Raw genomic sequence first — 19,666 nt, 5'->3', positions numbered from 1 at the left:
AACTTAGTAAGGTGGGATGTTACAATGTGAGGACATCTCAAAATGTCGTCTCAAAAGTGCTTTTTTTTTCTTTTTCTTTTTTTTTTAATTTGATTTATATGCCGCCCTTCTCCGGAGACTCAGGGCGGCTTACAAAGCGTTAAGCAATAGCCTTCATACTTTTGTATATTTATACAAAGTCAGCTTATTGCCCCCACAAACTGGGTCCTCATTTAACCTACCTTAGAAAGGATGGAAGGCTGAGTCAACCTTGAACCTGGTAAGATTCGAACCTGCAGTAATTGCAGGCAGCTGTGTTAATAACAGGGTGCTTTAGACCACTGTACTACCAAGGCCCTCTTTTTCCAAGAGGCAACTGGACTTGTTTGTTTCTTTGAAGACGTTTCGCTTCTCATCCAAGAAGCTTCTTCAGCTCCGACTGGATGGCGGGGAATGGAAGGATTTTGAGTTTGAGATACAGACAACCCAGATTCATTCCCCAAAATCCAGCGCCAGTGAAGGGACACGGGGCGGAAAATATCCTGCAATATCCTATTTGCACTACCGATAAACCTCCAAGTGGTCTCAACGACTCTGTAAAACAGGGGTGTCAAACTCATGGCCTGTGGACCGGATTAAGCCTGCGGGATGCTTAAATCTGGCCTGCTGTGCCTCTGCCAGACAAAACAGAGCACAGGAGGGGCCACACGAGCCCCCCCCCCTCAGCACCCCGTTTTGGGCGGCAGGGTGCTGTGGGAGACTGTTCAGGCCAAAAACGGGGTGCGGGGAGGCCGCACAGGGCCCCCGGTGCCCCATTTCAGTCGTGCTGCAGGAGGTATCCATCCCGCCTTCCCCACCCTGGCTGGTCCGCGGCGGAGAACTACAATGCTGATCCGGCCCTCGAAGAAATCCAGTTTGACACCCCTGCTCTAAAAGGATGCAAATGTCCAGCTGTCTGCAAGGGGTATAAATCCTTCCGCTCCTCACCATCCAGTCAGAGCCGAAGAAGCTTCTTGGGTGAGAAGCGAAATATCTTCAACAAGAAAAAAAAAAAAAAGAAAGGCCAGTGGCCTTCTGAAAAAAGCACCTTTGGGACAACCATGACCTGGAGGACTGAGAATCTCTACAGATTTTTAGCTATACAATTTGGGACGAACACCCTTGGGAAGGTGTGGGAGTAGGAATGGATTTCCAGAGGAAAAATTGCAGACTGCAAGAGCCTTTTGCATTATTCAGGTGACCCTGAGGACACAGATAAACCTGTAAGTGCTTCAATGACCCTCTAAAAGGATGCAAATGACAAGCTGTCTGCAAGGAACATAAATCCTTCCATTCCACGCCATCCAGTCAGAGCTGGAGAAGCTTTTTGGATGAGAAGTGAAACATCTTCAAAAGAAAAAACTACGAAAGTCCAGTTGCCTCCTGAAAAAAAACACTTTTGGGACAACCATGACTTGGAGGAAGGAGAATCTTCACAGGCTCCCATAATCCTGGTCCTTCTCGGCTCTTATAAATTAGCCAAGATAAAGATGTCATCTTTTGTTTTAAAAGAGCAAACATGCTTACGTCATCGTTGTCACTGTCTAGGCTGCCCTTCTTTTTCTTCTTCTTCTTTTCATCTTCTTTCTTCTTCTTGTCCTTTTCTGGAATGACGTCGTCAAGGAAACTGAGGTCATGTTGGGAGAAGAAATAATCCATCCCCTTCCTGACGGCCACGAGGGCGAGGATCTGTCAAGACAGAATTCAACATTCCCTTATTGGCACGTGGGCATTTTCCACCTCAATCCTCTAAGCTTCTACAGGTGGTCCTCGACTTACGACAGTTCGTTTAGCAACCATTCAAAGTTACAACGGGGCTGAAAAAATGACTTACAACCATTTTTCACACTTACGACCGTTGCGCATCCCCATGGCCGTGTGATCAAAATTCAGACACTTGGCAACTGACTCATACTTATGACAGTTGCAGTGTCCTGGGGTCATGGGATCCCCTTTTGCGACCTTCTGACAAGCAAAGTCAATGGGGAAGTCAGATTCACTTAACAACCATGTTATTAACTTAACAATCGCAGAGATTCACTTCACTGGCAAGAAAGGTCATAAAAATGGGGAAAAACTCATTTAACAAAACTCTCACTTAACAACATTAATTTTGGGCTCAGTTACAGTCGTAAGTCGAGGGCTACCGATACCGCAAAGCAAAATAATCAGTTGTGCTCCTAGAAGATTTAGAACAAAGTCAAATTTTGCTATGAAAAGTTAGAATATGAAGGCAGTGGTGAAATCCATTTTTTTTTACTACCGGTTCTGTGGGCGTGGTGTAGCTTGGTGGGCGTGGCTTGGTGGGCGTGGCAGGGGAAGGATACTGCAAAATCCCCATTCCCACCCCACTCCAGGAGAAGGATACTGCAAAATCCCCATTCCCTCCCCAGTCCTGGGGGAAGGATATTGCAAAATCTCCATTCCCACCTCACTCTGGGGCCAGCCAGAGGTGGTATTTGCCAGTTCTCCAAACTGCTCAAAATTTCCGCTACCGGTTCTCCAGAACCTGTCAGAACCTGCTGGATTTCACCCCTGCCATTAAGGTTCAAGAGAACTAAAACTGACATTAGAAACCCATGAAAGAGGGGACCACTGTGGGCAAAATCTTGGAGACTGGTTTTAGGCCTCAAACAAGCTTAGATTGTCCTTAATGGATTTTGATTCTAAAGTTTAAAGAAAATTGCCAGTTCCTGTCAATATATTGGGTAGTATAATGGTGAGACACAACATTTGATAGCTCCGAAAGATGCAAGAGAACACCGGTGTGAAAATTTTCACCTACCATGACCGGGAATATGATAGCAGCTACCGTAGACTTCAAGATCCAAAGGAGGGCCAAGCACAAAGCTTGAAGGAAGGTGAAGAGGTGGACTCGGCGGAGGGGGACATGTCGCAGGTAGATGAAGTCAGGCTGGTGCTTGAGAGGCATCAGGAGCAGCTTCAGGCGATCCATGAACTGAGGTGGAGAAAGGAACGTTCAAAGGGGCCATCATGGGGGCAGAAAGAGCAAGTGATAACTTTGAGTTCTAGAAGCCAAGGGATCACCTTCCATCTATTATCACAATCTCTCACTCAAGTTATCAAGGACAGGAGGGGATAGGGAGGAGGAGAATGGAGGGGAGGGGGAGGGGAGGGGAGAGGGAGAGGAGGGGAGGAGAGGGAGGAGGAGAGAGGAGAGGGAGAGGAGGAGAGGGAGAGAGGGAGGGAGAGGAGAGGGAGGGAGAGGAGAGGGAGAGGAGAGAGGGAAATGAGGAGAGGGAGAGGGAGATGAGGAGAGGAGAGGAAGGAGGAGAGAGAGGAGGAGAGGAGAGGGAGAGAAGAGGGAGAAAGAGAGAGGAGAGGGAGGGAGAGGAGAGGAGAGGGAGAAGGAGAGAAGAGAGGGAGAGGAGAGGGACAGGAGGAGAGGGAGAGGAGAGGGAGGAGAGGAGAGAGAGAGAGGCAGAGGAGGAGAGGAGGAGAGGAGAGGAAGGAGGAGAGAGAGGAGGAGAGGAGAGGGAGAAGGAGAGAGGAGAGGGAGAGGAGGAGAGGGAGAGGGAGAGGAGAGGGAGGAGGAGAGAGAGGAGGAGAGGAGAGAGAGAGGAGAGGGAGAAGGAGAGAGGAGAGGGAGAGGAGGAGGGGGGAGAGATAGGGAGAGGAGAGGGAGGGAGAGGAGAGGGAGAGGAGAGAGGGAAATGAGGAGAGGGAGAGGGAGATGAAATGAGGAGAGGAGAGGAGAGGAGAGGAAGGAGGAGAGAGAGGAGGAGAGGAGAGGGAGAGAAAAGGGAGAAGGAGAGAGGAGAGGGAGGGAGAGGAGAGGGAGAGGAGAGAGGGAAATGAGGAGAGGGAGAGGGAGATGAAATGAGGAGAGGAGAGGAGAGGAGAGGAAGGAGGAGAGAGAGGAGAGGAGAGGGAGAGAAAAGGGAGAAGGAGAGAGGAGAGGGAGGGAGAGGAGAGGAGAGGGAGAAGGAGAGAAGAGAGGGAGAGGAGAGGGACAGGAGGAGAGGGAGAGGAGAGGAGAAGGAGGAGAGGAGAGAGAGAGAGAGGCAGAGGAGGAGAGGAGGAGAGGAGGGATATCACACAGCTTAACTTTTAGTTAATATTGATATCTGTGTAAACACTGGAGTTGTGTGATTCTACCACGTGGGTTCTTTAGGAAAACACGAACCGGTGCAAAAACAATAGCTAGGAAGTTTTTGAACACTCTCCTAATTCCATACTTGAAAAACTCAAGAAGTCCGTTGCCAGACCGTGTAAAGTCTCGAATGTTCTTGAGTATATATCTATGGATTATGTTCTCTTCTTTCTTCCAAGAAGACCCTACTTTAGGTAAAACCTTACAAGGCAGTTGAATCTGCTCCTGATGCAGCAGAATATTCACGGCGAGATACTGGAATTGTGGTGTACATTTTCCAGAAGATCCACCTGGCTGCTCCTTTTGTTAGAATTTACCAGTTACAACGTTCTCATTCTGTTTTATGGCTTACTAGACACTCTTTCCATTTTCTGGATATTCAAAGATTGCATTAATTAAGGCAAAGATTGCATTAATTAAGTATCACATTATGATATACAGTTGTGTCTGCTAAGGCTTATCTAGCTGATCTTGATCTTGGAACACTAAACCGGGTTTGATCTGCTCAAACGCAGAAAGTGGAAAATTGTACGAAGAGTGTGGCCAACCAACTCCTACAGTACAGCTGTTGACAAGGAAACCACATGGATACAGCCATGAACTCACCAGGAAATGAACTTGATCTGAGAAAGTCCACGCTAAATAGTTTATTATATACTTTCTCATGCGTTTGTTTCACAAGGAACTTTGTGGGTATTTGCTAAAAGACCAGGGTGTGTTTCTCGCAAACCTTATCTAAAGCTACGGGTAAGATTTATCATCTCAGGAGGGCAACCTTTGCATTCAATAAAAATGTTCCAAAGATGAAATCTGAGCATTTCTGTAGAGGGCAGGACTATCTTGCTTCTTAATACGTTTTTTTTTAAACTACTCTTCATGAAAACAAATATGTAACAATGGTGTAGGCAAGGGGGAAAAAACGGACTTGTGTAAACACCATGTGACTCCTTTCATACTTTCTCCAGAAACTTGATATTCAATAATAAATGATCAAAAATCAATAAGGCCTCAAATAATCACAGGAGATTTAGCTAGGTCCAATTATTTCTAGATTTAAGTTTCTATATGGTGACTGACATACAGATAGTAACCACTTAATGCCCACAATTGGGAAAGGAGAGGAGAGGAGAGGAGGAGAAGAGGAGAGGAAAGAGGAGAGGAGAGGAGAGGAGGAGGAGGAGGAGAGAGGAGGAGAGGAGAGGAAGTAAATGGATGGGATGGGGAAGACAAGACAAGACAAGACAAGACAAGACAAGGAGGAGGAGAGGAGGAGGAGAGGAGAGGAGAGAGGAGGAGGAGAGGAGAGGCGAGAGGAGAAGGAGGAGAGGAGGGAGGAGGAGGAGGAGGAGAGGAGGAGGAGGAGAGGAGAGGTGAGGAGGAGAGGCGAGAGGAGGAGGAGAGAGGAGGAGAGGAGAGGAGAGAGGAGGAGGAGGAGAGGAAGTAAATGGATGGGGAAGGGAAGGGAAGAGGAGAGGAGAGGAGAGGAGAGGAGAGGAGAAGAGAAGAGAAGAGAAGAGAAGAGAAGAGAAGAGAAGAGAAGAGAAGAGAAGAGAAGAGAAGAGAAGAGAAGAGAAGAGAAGATGGAAGGGAAGGGAAGGGAAGAGGAGAAGAGAAGAAAGAGAAGGGAAGGGAAGGGAAGGGAAGGGAAGGGAAGAGAAGAGAAGAGAAGAGAAGAGAAGAGAAGAGAAGAGAAGAGAAGAGAAGAGAAGAGAAGAGAAGAGAAGAGAAGAGAAGAGAAACCTCACATGATCATGATAGATTTATCTCATTTCCATAATGATCCTTAAGCAAATTGCTGGTGGTTAATTAGCAAGTAGTGACTGCTATTTGAGCTTTTATTGCCAGATTCTCCATTGACTCTGATAGTGGAAAGCTATGAAGTGTGCCATCACACGACTGTAGGACAATGCAACGGTCATATATGCCTCTTGGTTGCAAAGCCCCCAAATCTTAAATCACATGACTGGGGGAAGGACGAGATGGTTTTAACTTTAAGCCAGTTTGGTCTAGTGGTTAAGGCAAAGACTAGAAACCAGGAAATTATGAATTTTAGTCTTGCCTTCGGCATGAAAGCTGGCTGGGTGACTTTGAACCAATCACCAGAAGTATGTGAGTTCATAACAATATAAAGGCAGGATACAGATAACTAAATGCAAGGATCTGTCATAAATAGAGTCATTTTTCAGTGCCATCCTAAATATGAATGGTTGCTAAATAGGGCAGTCATTAAGCGAGGACTATCTATATGGGTGCTCCTTGCCTAACGACCATGTGAACATAACAACAGTGCTGAATGGGCGCAACTTGCATCGGGTCCTCAAAAATTTGGCCATTGCAACATCTCTGCAGTCACTGGATTGCAATCTGGGTGCGCCACAATTGGATCACAATTGCAGAATTGCATCCGTTGCAACCTTCACTGACAGCTTCTGGCCAGCAAGGTCAATGGGGAAGCCAGCAGGAAATCAAAAATAGCAATCGTGTGAGGTTGCGCTTCATGACGGCATGGAATTCGCTTTAACGACAGCAATAGGGACTCCCGGGATTGTTGCCGCTAAGCAATGGGGACATAAGATGTCACACTTTAGGACCCCTGGGGAGGGAGGGCATGAGTGTTGCAATTTAGCAAACTAGTTAAATGTGCTTTTTGTCGAAAATGAATGGCCTTTCCTAGGTTGTAGAACAGGGGTGTCAAACTCGATTTCATTGAGGGCCGCATCAGGGTTGTGTTTGACCTTGGAGGGGGGGGGGCAAGGTGGGCGTGGCCAGCTTGACGTCAGTCGTGTCGGGGGCGCTTGTGCTGGCCCGAACGGTCTGCCAGTGAAAATGGGCTCCCGGGCTCCATTTTCAGCTGTGACGGCCTCCTGCAACCCTCTGCCAGTGAAAACGGAGCTCCGGAAGGCCGAGGTACCACAGGCCGGTCCTTCACTGTTTCCAGGGCAACCGCGCGGGCCAGTTCTAAGTACCACGTGGGTCGGATCCAGCCCGCAGGCCTTGAGTTTGACACCCCTGTTGTAGAAGAAAGGCAATATGGATTAATGTTTACCCCTTTTCCAGCCTGGGTCTCTGGAATATCTACTGCACCTGTGAAAAAAGAGCTGGATCGTGAAGGCTGACACTTACCTGCACTCCGTTGAGGGATGCAACACCCATATAGAGGAACACACCATACAGGACAGGCATGGGAATAAACTAAGCAGAGAGATAAAAGGAAAAAAAACTGGAGTTAAAAAAAATTGGAAAGCTTTAATAACAGAGGAATACATAATCTCCAAATTTTCTACACATGCTTGCTGAGTGTCTGATTGTTTTTTAAAGTAAAAATATTTTATTGAAAAATAATTTTGAAACAAAGGCTACAGATCCCAAATGAACAGAGAGACAGTTAGCTCTCTTGTTACTGAGCCCAAACTCTTTTGTTGCGAGGCGGTTATGAAGCAAAGCATGCTCCATTTTACAACCTTTTTTGCCACGGCTATTAAGAGGATCACTACAGTATACGGTCATTAAGCAAAACTGGCTTCTCCTTTTGTCTTGGCTTGCCAGAAGCAGCACGCAGAACTGAATGGAGCTGAGTGTTTACTGGCCGGGTGCCTTTCCTGTCACCGATGCGGAGTTTTGTTCAGCAGATTTATTCTCATTGTGCCCAGAGAGAGAAATATCTGCCTCTACCTAGGATCGAACTCACAGCCTCCTGATTGTGAGGCGAGAGAGGCATCACTCTTTGAATTGTTGTTTAATGAATGTATAGAATCCTAAATTGCCAACGAGGAAAAATAAACACATAAAGAACCCCATTCAAGATTATGAGGTAGGCAATCAACACAATTTTATCATCTTATATGACAGTGATGGTGAACCTTTTCCAGCTGATCGTCACACATGCGTGCATGCCAGAAACCAGGAAGAGGAACAGGCAATGCCGTCTGTGCCAGGTGACATGGCTCCGTGTGCAACTTCAGGCACGCGTGCCTTAGGTTTTCCATCATGGTTAGATAACATGCAAAGCTTGTCTAATATTTTCACAAATTTGTTCCATGGCAGTGTTTTAAAAAGAATGGCTGTCAACTTTCCAACAATAACAGAACCTTCCATTTCTGAGCTCTTTCATAGCATCTTTCATAGAACATGACATCTGCACATCAACATTCCTTGCCAAAAATGTTGTGCCATCCTAATTTTTAGAGCACAAACTGTATTTGCCATGAAATACACGTTTTATGGGATCAGTATGTTTCTGATTACTTTGTGCTAGACATTAGACTTAAAGTTTGACAAGTCACACACACACACAAAATTAAATTTAAACAAGGTATCTTCCCGTAGTAGCATTTTTTTCTTCCCCCTTAGCACAGGACTACTAAATATATTTAAATTTGTGTCATGTAATAAAAACTCAGACAAGTAGTTTGGATATTCTGGTTTCTCTTATTCACAAGTAACAAATGTTATTTACAAAGTCTGTAATATTTTTAGATGATGGATGATGGAGAGTTGAATTCAAAGACAGAATCTATTAAAAAACACACTGCTCAGAAACACAGATTTAGGAACAGAACACTTATTTTATTTATTAAATTAAATCTGTTCGCCAGCCATCTCGTTGCCATTTGTCCATCCATGAAGGTAACACTGTGTTTGATATCCTTGCTAAGAATATACTGACGATCTTTACATTCAAAAAATCTATTCGTATTTGATAACTTGGTTAACTATAGATCTGATGATCTGCAATGAACGAGGAATGAAAGGAGGAAGGTGCGTTGAATATGTTCACTGCCTGGAGTTATTCGTAAAAATAATAAAAGCAGGATATAGATAAATAAAATAAAACCCTCCAAAGAACTACTAATAGAATGGTCCTAAGTTGAGAACTTATACATAGAGTCTTTGAGCTATGAATATGCACATACAGAATAGAATAACAGAGTCGGAAGGGACCTTGGAGGTCTTCTAGTCCAACCCTCTGCTTAGGCAGGAAACCCTACACCACTTCAGAGAAATGGTTATCCAACATCTTCTTAAAAACTTCCAGTGTTGGAGCATTCACAACTTCTGGAGGCAAGTTGTTCCACTGATTAATTGTTCTCACTGTCAGGAAATTTCTCCTTAGTTCTAAGTTGCTTCTCTCCTTGATTAGTTTCCACCCATTGCTTCTTGTCCTGCCCTCAGGGGCTTTGGAGAATAGCTTGACTCCCTCTTCTTTGGGGCAGCCCCTGAAATATTGGAAGACTGCTCTCATGTCACCCCTAAATCAAGTTCTCTTCAGAAAGTGAAAACTACAATTCCCTCAGTCAAGAATGCCAGTTATTTTTCTCAAATTATCTAGGAATCAACAAACTGCTTTAATTAAACAAGATCTATCTCATTCAGTATTTTCAACATTCTTCTCGTCTTACAAGAGTTTGTTTTGTTTCAAAGTTACAATGCCACTGAAAAAAGTGACTTATGACCATTTTTCACACTTATGACAGTTGAAGCATCCCCCATGGTCACGTGATCAAAATCCAGGCACATTTAATTGTGAATGTTTTAACAGCGGCTAGAATTGTATTTGCTAAAAACTGGAAAGGAGAAAAGATACCTACTGATGAAGAAGTTATTAAGAAAATGATGGACTGTGCTGAAATGAGTAAACTGACATTTGAAATAAGAGAACAGGAAGATAAACAATATTATTTGATATGGGATTTATTTTATCAATGGATAAATAGTAAAATATGGAGATAAATATGAAACATGAAGTGGAAGTTGAGGTAAATAAGTGAAATATTTCTTTATGAAAATAAGCTTTGGTCATATATTGATATTTTGAAGATGGGATTGAGCACAAAAGGCTGTTAACCGATCGATACACTGTCTGTAATTGTTTGGAATGATGATGGTTTCATGTTTTATTTTTGTTTATAAAATAAAAAATTGTTTTTGTTGAAAAAAAAAAAATCCAGGCACTTGGCAACCAGCACATATTTATGACTGTTGCAGTGTCTCCGGGATCATGTGTCTCCATCCTGAGTCTCTGGAGAAGGGCGGCATATAAAAATAAATGAAAATAAAAAATAAAAAAATGTGTGATTCCCTTTTGCGACCTTCTGTTGAGCAAAGTCAACGGGGAAGCCAGATTCACTTAACAACCGTGTTACTCACTTAACAATTGAAGTGTTTCACTTAACAACTGTGGCAAGAAAGGTCATAAAATGGGGGGGGGGAATTCACTTAATCACTGTTTTGCTTAGCAACAGAAGCGTTGGGCTCAATTGTGGTCGTAGGTCGAGGACTAGCTGTACATACTGCTGATTTCCAGATGAGCCGCAACTACGACTCCCAGAATTCCCTTTGGCTAAGAGCCATTCACAGTGTCTGATGAGGACTAGGCTCATGCAAGAGAGAGATTTAAAAGCAAAATGTGATGTGGAGCACAGGGGGAGGCACATCTAATTGGCTGCAATTATCAAATGTTGCAATTATCATGGGGAAAATGACATTTAGGACGTTTCCAACATAGGCCACACGACTGCGCTTGCGATCAATAAATCAACGTTGCTATTTCTGACGCATCTTTGCCCAGCCCTATTCAGGAAGGTTGGACTGGCACAAATCTTTTCTAGTCCTATCCGGAAAAGGTAATGATTGAACCGATGACCTTTGCATACAAAGCAAGTTACTGTATTCTGCTTTAAATGTTTGGCAGGAGCAAAGGTTCGAACGGGGCAAAAAATAAAAAAAAGAAAACTAGATAACCAGGAAAAACTCAGAAAGAGAAATGAAGGCTTTTTTTTTTAATAACACGAGAGCCAAAATCAGCAGGAACATAAAGATCAGGAAACAAAGGCTTTTTCTACCTTCTGAATAACAGCTGAAAGTTACAAGGAAAACAAGGTGATTTTTTTTTCAGTTGATTGACAGAGAATGACCTTGTAACTATTTTGCACTTATTTATTTTATTTATTTATTTATTTTATTTTATTAAACTTCTATACCGCCCTTCTCCCGAAGGACTCAGGGCAGTGAACAGCCAGAGGATAAAACACAGAGATACAAAATTTAAAATAGATTAAAACAAATTAAATAATTTAGGCTGAGTTTTAACATACCCCATAATTAAACAGATTAAAATTTGTGTTTAAAATTTAAATTTAAAAAAGGAAAAGATTTAGGCCAGGCCAGCTTGATGAAATAAGAACGTCTTGAGCGTGCGACGGAAGGTGCGAAGATCTGGGATCCTCCATATCTCCGGGGGGAGCTCGTTCCAGATAGTATGTGCTCCCACAGAGAAGGCTCTCCCCCCTAGGGGCCGCCAGTCGACACTGTTTGGCCGACGGCACCCGGAGGGAGCCCCTCTCTATGGGAGCGTACTGGCCGGTGGGAGGCTATTGGTGGTAGCAGGGCGGTCCCGTAGATAACCAGGTCCTAAGCCATGGAGCGCTTTAAAGGTGGTAACCAAAACCTTGAAGCGCACTCGGAAGACCACTGGGAGCCAGTGCAGCTCGCGCAGGAGAGGTGTTACATGGAAGCTCCACGTTGCTCCCATCACCACCCCGCGCGGGCCGCACTCTGCACCAGTTGGAGCCTCCGAGTGCACCTCAAGGGAAGCCCCATGTAGAGAGTGTTACAATAGTCCAGACGAGAGGCTTGGTTCGTTCTTTAAGGAAAGAGGAGATAAGGCCATGATGGCAAACCTATGGCAGGCGTGCCAGAGGTGGCACGCACAGCCCTCTCTGTTGCTGCTCTTCTGGTTTCCGGCACGCACATGTGCGCCAGCCAGCTGCTCTTCGCAGTGCTGGAGTGCCAGAAAACGGCCTGAAAATCAGCCAAAAAACAGGCCGTTTCTGGGCTGTTTCCCAGGCCATTTCCCAGACCGTTTTTGGGCCGTTTTAAGGGGAGCGAGCCTTCTCTGTGGCGGCACCTACTGTCTGGAATGAGCTCCCCCCGGAGATACGGAGGATCCCGGATCTGTTGCACCTTCCGCCGTGCTTTGAAGACCTTTTTATTCCACCAGGCGGGCCTGGCCTAATCTTTTCCCCTCTTTTCTTTTTAAACATGCAAATTTTAATCTGTTTTTAAACGACTGGGGGGTTTTAATTTGTCTGGGCCAAATTGTTTAATTCGATTTTATCCTGTTTTTTAAATTTTGTATTTATGTATTTTACTGTTTGGCTGTTCACCGCCCTGAGTCCTTCGGGAGTAGGGCGGTATACAAATGTGATAAATAAATAAATAAAATAAAAACGGCCCGGAAACAGCCTGGAAAATGACCAAAAAACAAGCCATTTTCCGGGCCTTTTCAGGGCCATTTCCAGGCCTTTTTCAGACCGTTTTTGGGGCGTTTTTAGGCCAAAAGTGGCCTGAAAACAGCCTGGAAAATGACCAAAAAACAAGCCATTTTCCAGGCCTTTTCAGGGCCATTTCCAGGCCTTTTTCAGGCCATTCTCCAGGCCATTTTCAGACCGTTTTTTTGGGCCGTTTTTAGGCCAAAAGTGGCCTGAAAACGGCCTGGAAAATGACCAAAAAAACAAGCCATTTTCCAGGCCTTTTCAGGGCCATTTCCAGGCCTTTTTCAGGCCATTCTCCAGGCCATTTTCAGACCGTTTTTTGGGCCGTTTTTAGGCCAAAAGTGGCCTGAAAACGGCCTGGAAAATGACCAAAAAACAGGCCATTTTCCGGGCCTTTTCAGGGCCATTTCCAGATCATTTTTCAGACTGTTTTTGGGGCTGTTTTTAGGCCAAAGGTGGCCTGGAAACGGCCTGGAAACTGACCAAAACCCAAGCCATTTTCCGGGCCTTTTCCAGGCTATTTTCAGGCCATCTTTTGGCTGTTTTCAGGCTGTTTTGGGGCTGTTTTTGGGCCAGAAGCAGCCCTGAAAATGGCCTGGAAAACGGCCTGAAAATGGCCCCAAAACAACCCAAAAAACAGCCTGAAAACAGCCCAAAAACGGCCAAAAGATGGCCTGAAAACGCCATTGGAACAGGCATGCGTGTGCCAGCTACCTGGTCTTCGGGTTTCCGGTGTCCGCCGCGCGCACATGCACGCGTGTTCCAGTTTGGGCACTTGGTGCCGAAAAGGTTCTCCATCACTGAGATAAGGGATGAACCCACCATCCCTTCTTGAGCCTGGCACTTGAAAAATATCTTTTTGCTATGCAGAAAAGATCTGTCTCCTGGCCTAGATGTTGAGACTTTAGAAAGAGTGCAGAGAAGAGCAACCAAGATGATTAGGAGACGGGAGGCTAAAATATATAGAGAACGGTTGCTGGAATTGGGTATGTCTAGTTTAATGACAAGAAGGACTAGGGGTGACATGATAGCACAGGTCTTAGTGGCCAAGGTTGAGCAGTCCTACCTTAGAAGAAGGGATCAGAAATTACTCAACTAAAGAGCTGCTTATATGCTTGCTTAGCCTGAAATTCTGTTGGTCATAACGTTGCCTGATGCACTTAATTTCCTTGCTGAGATAATTTTCATTTTGAGGATTAGAATTCTTGGTTTGGACTGCTGAGGTTCAAGGATTCTCTTCTCGTTTTTAATCCCTGTTCTTGAATGCTGAAAGACCAGGGAACAGTACATTTCAACAACAGCTGGCTTTCTCTAAATCTTGCAAGGTCCAGCACTTCGTTTTGTTAATTCACTGGGTCAGCTCTCCATCTCTGTCTGCAAAGCTCTCTGCAAGCTATGCAGAGCCATCTCTTCATTCGATGCTGGAATTGTGGAAAGTTTTTGGGAAAAGTGTATTTTCTAAAACTAGCTAATAACACCACTTTTTTTGGGGGGGGGGAGTAGTACCATAAAATAATATATCAATGGAACGATAATTTAATCAAGAATGTAAGGCAATAACTTTTATGAAGGATTTGCTGTTAGAAAAGCAGTTACAGTATAAAGAAGAAAAGCAAAGCACATAGAAAAAAACAAGATATACAAAAATTATCACCATAGAAAAAACGAGATATACAAAAATTATGTCAGTTAATACTTAGTTGGGTAGTCTTTAGCATGAATTATGGCCTTACAATGTCTTCCCATGGAGTGAACCAAGTCTTTTAGTTCTGCAGCTGTTATAGTGTGAAACCAAGATTGAATGGTGGCTTCTATTAACTGGGTTTTATTGCTGTGTCACTTCTGACTAACAAATCTCTTTAGTCAGCTCCATAGATTTTCAATTGGGTTAAGGTCTGGGCTATTCCCAGGTCATTCCAGCAGTGGAATAGGATTATCTTGAAACTCCCCCCCAAAAAAGTGGTGTCATTAGCCATCAAACCTCAAAAATACACTTTTCCCAAAAGGCTTCCACAATTTTGGCCACTACTGTAGAAGAGTATCATGAGCTGGACTGTGTGTTTTCAGCTATCAAAGCAGCAATAAAGTTTTTTTTCAAATTAAGCTTGAAATTAGTCCTAATGGAGTTAAAACACAGGAAGCCTAAATTGGTAGTAATACAAAAAAAAAAAAAAAGGTGTATATTTTTATTACACAACTTTTGGCACACTTCATTTGAAACGAAGCCAGCCAACAGATAAAAATCATAGCTTTATCATATAATATCTCTCTCCTGAAAATAACACACAAGTTTAATACTCCAAAGGCAGGCAGTGTTTACCCAAGTGGTTTCTTGCAAAAACTCTTTTGTTGTGCTGGGCAAGGTCCTGGGAACTGTAAATCATGGTTGTGCCAGCCTCAGATTGGGCTGACCAAGTTATCAGTCATTTGACATAGCATGGTTAGATAGGAATCTTTACTGCAAATTACAATGAAGACACGCTGAATAGTTGATTGTCAGCATGTTCTTTCTATTACACGGTTTAAACCCATTGCTCCTATTTGTCATGTTGTCAAGTAACATTTGTCCTCACGAACTTGCAACCAGGTGATTGTTAACTTGATACCTGTCTTGATTATAGGCACAAGCCAAACAATTCTGAGTTTCGTTGTCCTGAGGATAGGTAGGGTTTTTCTCTTAAAACTCCTTCCCACGCCCTACGTGGAAAGGATTTGAATCAGAAAGATGAGGAATTGAATGAATCCTTAGTATGAATCTGCAGTTCACTGAGTTCACCCCCCTCTCTCTGATTCATTAATTATGTGCATCGATTTACTCATTTATACAAATAAAGGTTGACAACTCATACAAACCCCATCTGTCATCTAAACTCTTTACCTGTCAGGTGCAAAAGATCAGGTCCACATGGGAAGATTAAACAGATTTACATGCATGGTTATGCGCAAGAATATTCTCAACTAATGGTTAGCAGCTGCTTGGACTCAGATAAGGCTCAACAGAATTCATGGGGTTGGATTTGCGGCTACATACGGATTCTAGGCTAATCACTCTTTTGTCTCCACCCCCAGCTTCTGCCATTTCTTCTTCTACTTCATCATATAGTTCCCACATAGTTCCATAGAGGCACCCACATTATTCTCTAACCAACATTCCTGGATGACTTGCTCCGGCTGCCGTTTTTTAAAATTTGGCAATTCCTTTCATTTCAAAATAATAATTATATATCGGAGGGTGCCCTATTTGCATAGGAGCTTGCCTTTTGGAATCTTGATAGCTCTTAACTTAGGAAAAATCCATCTGGAATATGGATTCTGGTTTTTGACCCTAAACCAGCAAGGGTCATAGGAGGTATCTGTATTTGCATTTGTGTAGCAACATAGTGTGTTTGTATCTCTGGGTTCATGTGGGTTGAATCAGGACGGGTATGTATGTTGCCTGTTATGTTTGAGTGTGTGCGAACCGGGTGGATTTGTGTGTGCAAGTGTATTTGTGCTCTCTCCTCATGTTGTATCTGTGCGTGTTTGCATTTGTGTACATTAGGAAGTATAGGGCAAGCAGCATACAGTACTTTTGAAAAGATACTATGGTGGTAATGAGGAAGTCCATTGTTATTTTGAGGAGTTTAATGGCATCTTTTGATTTCCTGCTTCATATTAATAAAACTCTAGATCAGGGGTGTCAAACTGGATTTCTTCGAGGGCAGGATCAGTATTGTAGTTCTCCTCCGTGGGCCGGCTAGGGCGGGAGAGAGACTGGGTTAAGGTCTCCTCCGCGGGCTAGCTTGGGTGGGGGGAGACAGGGCCTCCTGCAGCACACTGCTGGCCAAAACAGGGCACAGAGGCCTGCACCGCCAGAGGCACTGCGGGCCAGTCCTTTGCTATTTCATAAATCAAGCGTAGGGCGCAGGGTGCTTAAATCTGGCCTGGAAATAGCAAAGGACCAGCCCGCGGTGCCTCCGGCAGCCAAAGTGGAGTGTGGGGGAGGGGACATGTGCGGGGGGGCCTACTACCACCAATAGCCTCCCACCGGCCAGTACGCTCTCATAGAGAGGGACTCCTCTGGGTGCCGTCAGCCAAACAGTGTCGACTGGCGGTCCCCAGGGGGAGAGCCTTCTCTGTGGGGGCACCTACCGTCTGGAATGAGCTCCCCCCGGAGATACGGAGGATCCCGGATCTGCGCACCTTCCGCCGCGCTGTGAAGACCTTTTTATTCCATCAGGCGGCCTTGGCCTAATCTCTTCCATGTAAATTTTAATCTGTTTTTAAATTATCGGGGTGTTTTAATCTGTCTGGGCCAAAATGATTCAATTTGATTTTATCTGGTTCTTAAATTTTTTGTATCTATGTATTTTATTGTTTGGCTGTTCACCGCCCTGAGTCCTTCGGGAGTAGGGCACTATACAAATCAAATAAACTAAACTAAACTAAACTAAACACCCCATTTTGGCCAGCAGAGTGTTGCAGGAGGCTGTCCAGGCTGAAAACGGGGTACAGGGGAGTCACACTTTTTGGCTGCCAGAGGCACCGCGTGGCAGGCCTTTGCTATTTCCAGCTGGCCCTGTGGGCCAGATTTAAGCACCCCCTTGGACCAGATCCGGCCTGCGGGCCCTGAATTTGACACCCCGTGCTCTAGATGTCTAGAGTTCATTTTTAGCTATAGCCTGTTTGGTTTCTTTATACTTTTGTTTACTAAATAAAAGAGAAGGGGGAAGAATCTTCACACAACTTCAAAGCTTTTCCTGCTGTGAAAATCTCACATTTTCATTCCCGTCCCAGAGTGATGTGCCAGTCGGTCAAGGTCTTTGCAGTCTCCTGACCATAACAGGGCCATGAAGTCATGGGGCCAGGTTTTGATTTAAAAAAAAAAACACCTTGAGCTGTGGTGTTTGTTAAGAGTTTCTGCACAGAAACCGCTTGGCGCTTCTCTGGTGTCCTTATTATGAGGTTCCAGATAGCTTAGAAGATATTTGGGTGTTAACTTGCTTGGTATGTCTGCCTTTTTATGTTATGCTTCAACTCTTCTGCTTGAGTTAATAATAAAGCTTAAAACCTTATTAATCACTGCTTTGCTTATTGCCTCTGGATCCGAAAGAACCAATTGCCCGGACACCTGAACACGGCCCCGTTCCTTGGCAAAACAGACACCTCCCAGCACACTCTACCATAGACGTACTCAACCATGGTAACTTTAAGACCTGTGAACTTCAACTCCCAGGATTCCTCAGCCAGTATGGCTGGCTGAGGAATTCTGGGAGTTGAAATCCACAGGCCTAAAACTTGCTGAGGTTCGACACCCCTGTTCTACAATCTAAGGCAGGGGTGTCAAACTCGATTTCATTGAGGGCCGCATCAGGGCTGTGTTTGACTTCAGGGGGCTGGGGTGGGCGTGGCTGGGGTGGGCGTGACCATCTTAACGTTACTCGTGTTGGGGGTTCCTGTGGTGGCCCAACTGCTCTGCCAGCAAAAACGGGCTCCCGAGCTCAGTTTTCAGCTGCGACGGCCTCCTGCAACCCTCTGTCAGTGAAAACAGAGCTCGGGAGAGCCGCCCACAGCACTCCCGAACTCCGTTTTTACTGAGGCACCGTGGACCGGTCCTTCACTGTTTTCAGGTCACCCCACAGGCCAGATCTAAGCACCCCCGCAGGCTGGATCCAGTCCCCGGGCCTTGAGTTTGACACCCCTGATCTAAGGAAATCACTTCAATGCAGAGTTGTTCCCAGCTATTTTTGTATTTAATGCAGACACTTCTGCACAAAAGTAATTATGCAATCCTAACCAGTCTGTTAATAAACAACGAAGGAGCTGTTGAAGCACCAGAGGGGGAAAGAGATTTTAAAGTAACGACGAAATGAGCAGAATCCTAATTGTACTTTCTCTGGTTTTTCATGCCCAGCAGGGAGGGGGAAAAAAACACACATTAAGATGATGGATCTCTTTGTTTACAGCTGCAACATATCCCTTGGCGTTTGCTATGATCCACTGCAGTTCTGAAGACAGCTCCATACATTGATTCCAAGATTCAAAACATGCTATTCTTCCTTTACAAATCATGCAAACCAGAACTACCATAGCTACTGTACAAATTAATCCATGGACAGTCCTGCTAAGCAATTATTTTCAACCATGGGGTACAGCTGCAAACCCAGAACCGCTGTCATACAACCGAAACTGAACACTTTACAATGTGGAAAGTCTGCAAGCGCATGCGCAAATCCCATATCGGGACTGGGAAGTTGGCAGCAATCGTCCAGACTTTTGGGAAAGCTGTAGAAGAGGCGTCAGAGACTAGGGATGGAGTCAAGAGAGGAATCACCCTGGAATTGTTCCAGTGGTGGGATTCAGCCGGTTTGGGCCGGTTCGGGAGAACTAGTTGTTAAATTGCTGGCTCCCCCCCCCACTTCCAGGAGTCCCCACGCGCCCCATTTTTGCTCCCAGGGGGGTGCTGTTGTGGTCCACCAGCAGCCCACAGTGATAGCAGCAGAGTCGGACAGTGAGGAGGCTGGAGAGGACAATGGGCCAGTCCTGGAGTCTGGGGAAGGCCCGGATGAGGGCTCTGCGTCGGAGGCAGAGATGGGACCAGGGCCATCTGCAAATGCATATTTATGCATTTTATGTTTTATTGGGTTTGTTTTATTTGTTGTGAGCCGCCCTGAGTCCTACGGAGATAGGGCGGCATATAAATTATATTAAATAAATTAAATAAATAAATCTGGGAGTGATGCGTGGACACCGGAGCCAGAGGAACAGGAGGAGCCTGTTCCTAGTGCACGCATGTGAAGAGCTGCCAGAGGGCAAGAGCAGCTAAAGCAAAAAGGACGACTCAGAAGTAAGGCCAGGAGATGATTGGCCCCTCCCATAAGGCTTAAAAGAGTAGCAACAGCTCTTGGGCTCTTTGTAGGAAAGCAACATTGCTGCATTTGTTTCTTGTTGGCGTCCCTTGTTTCTGAACTTCATACGGCTTTGCCAAAGCAGATAAAGGTTTGTGATAAGGCCAAAGGACTTTTTCTGAAGGACTTGTTTTGGAATTAATTTGGACTAAGCTGGGAATGAAGTAATTCCCAGCTGTTATAATAAAATAGGCTTGTTTATGACTAAGTGTGTCTTTTATGCCTAAATGAGTCTAAATCACAACAGATGCAGGAGGCCTAGTGCTGCCTGTCACACCCCCTGGCCATGCCCACTATGGCCACGCCCACCCAACCGGTCATTAGGGCAGAGAACCGGTTGTTAAATCATGGTCACATGATTTACATACAGATGT

The 19,666-nt window shown here is 44.9% G+C and overlaps 1 protein-coding gene across 1 annotated transcript in view; it reads right to left on the bottom strand.

Moving 5' to 3' along the window:
* The window catches only part of SLC4A4 (solute carrier family 4 member 4), a 195,135-nt gene that overhangs the window by 6,756 nt on the left and 168,713 nt on the right, over window positions 1–19,666 (bottom strand). Inside the window, exons 21-23 of the mRNA XM_070948389.1 lie at window positions 7,256–7,324; window positions 2,804–2,977; window positions 1,546–1,707 (exon numbers count right to left, since the gene is read on the bottom strand). Coding sequence (XP_070804490.1) covers window positions 1,546–1,707; window positions 2,804–2,977; window positions 7,256–7,324 — 405 coding nt within the window. The remainder of the gene's footprint in view (window positions 1–1,545; window positions 1,708–2,803; window positions 2,978–7,255; window positions 7,325–19,666) is intronic.

Source organism: Pituophis catenifer, unplaced genomic scaffold (genome assembly GCF_029215685.1).
Source record: "Pituophis catenifer annectens isolate HBS135680 unplaced genomic scaffold, rPitCat1.0.hap2 SCAF_8, whole genome shotgun sequence".
Lineage (NCBI taxonomy): Eukaryota > Metazoa > Chordata > Lepidosauria > Squamata > Colubridae > Pituophis > Pituophis catenifer.
This window is presented reverse-complemented; position numbering and strand designations above follow the sequence as displayed.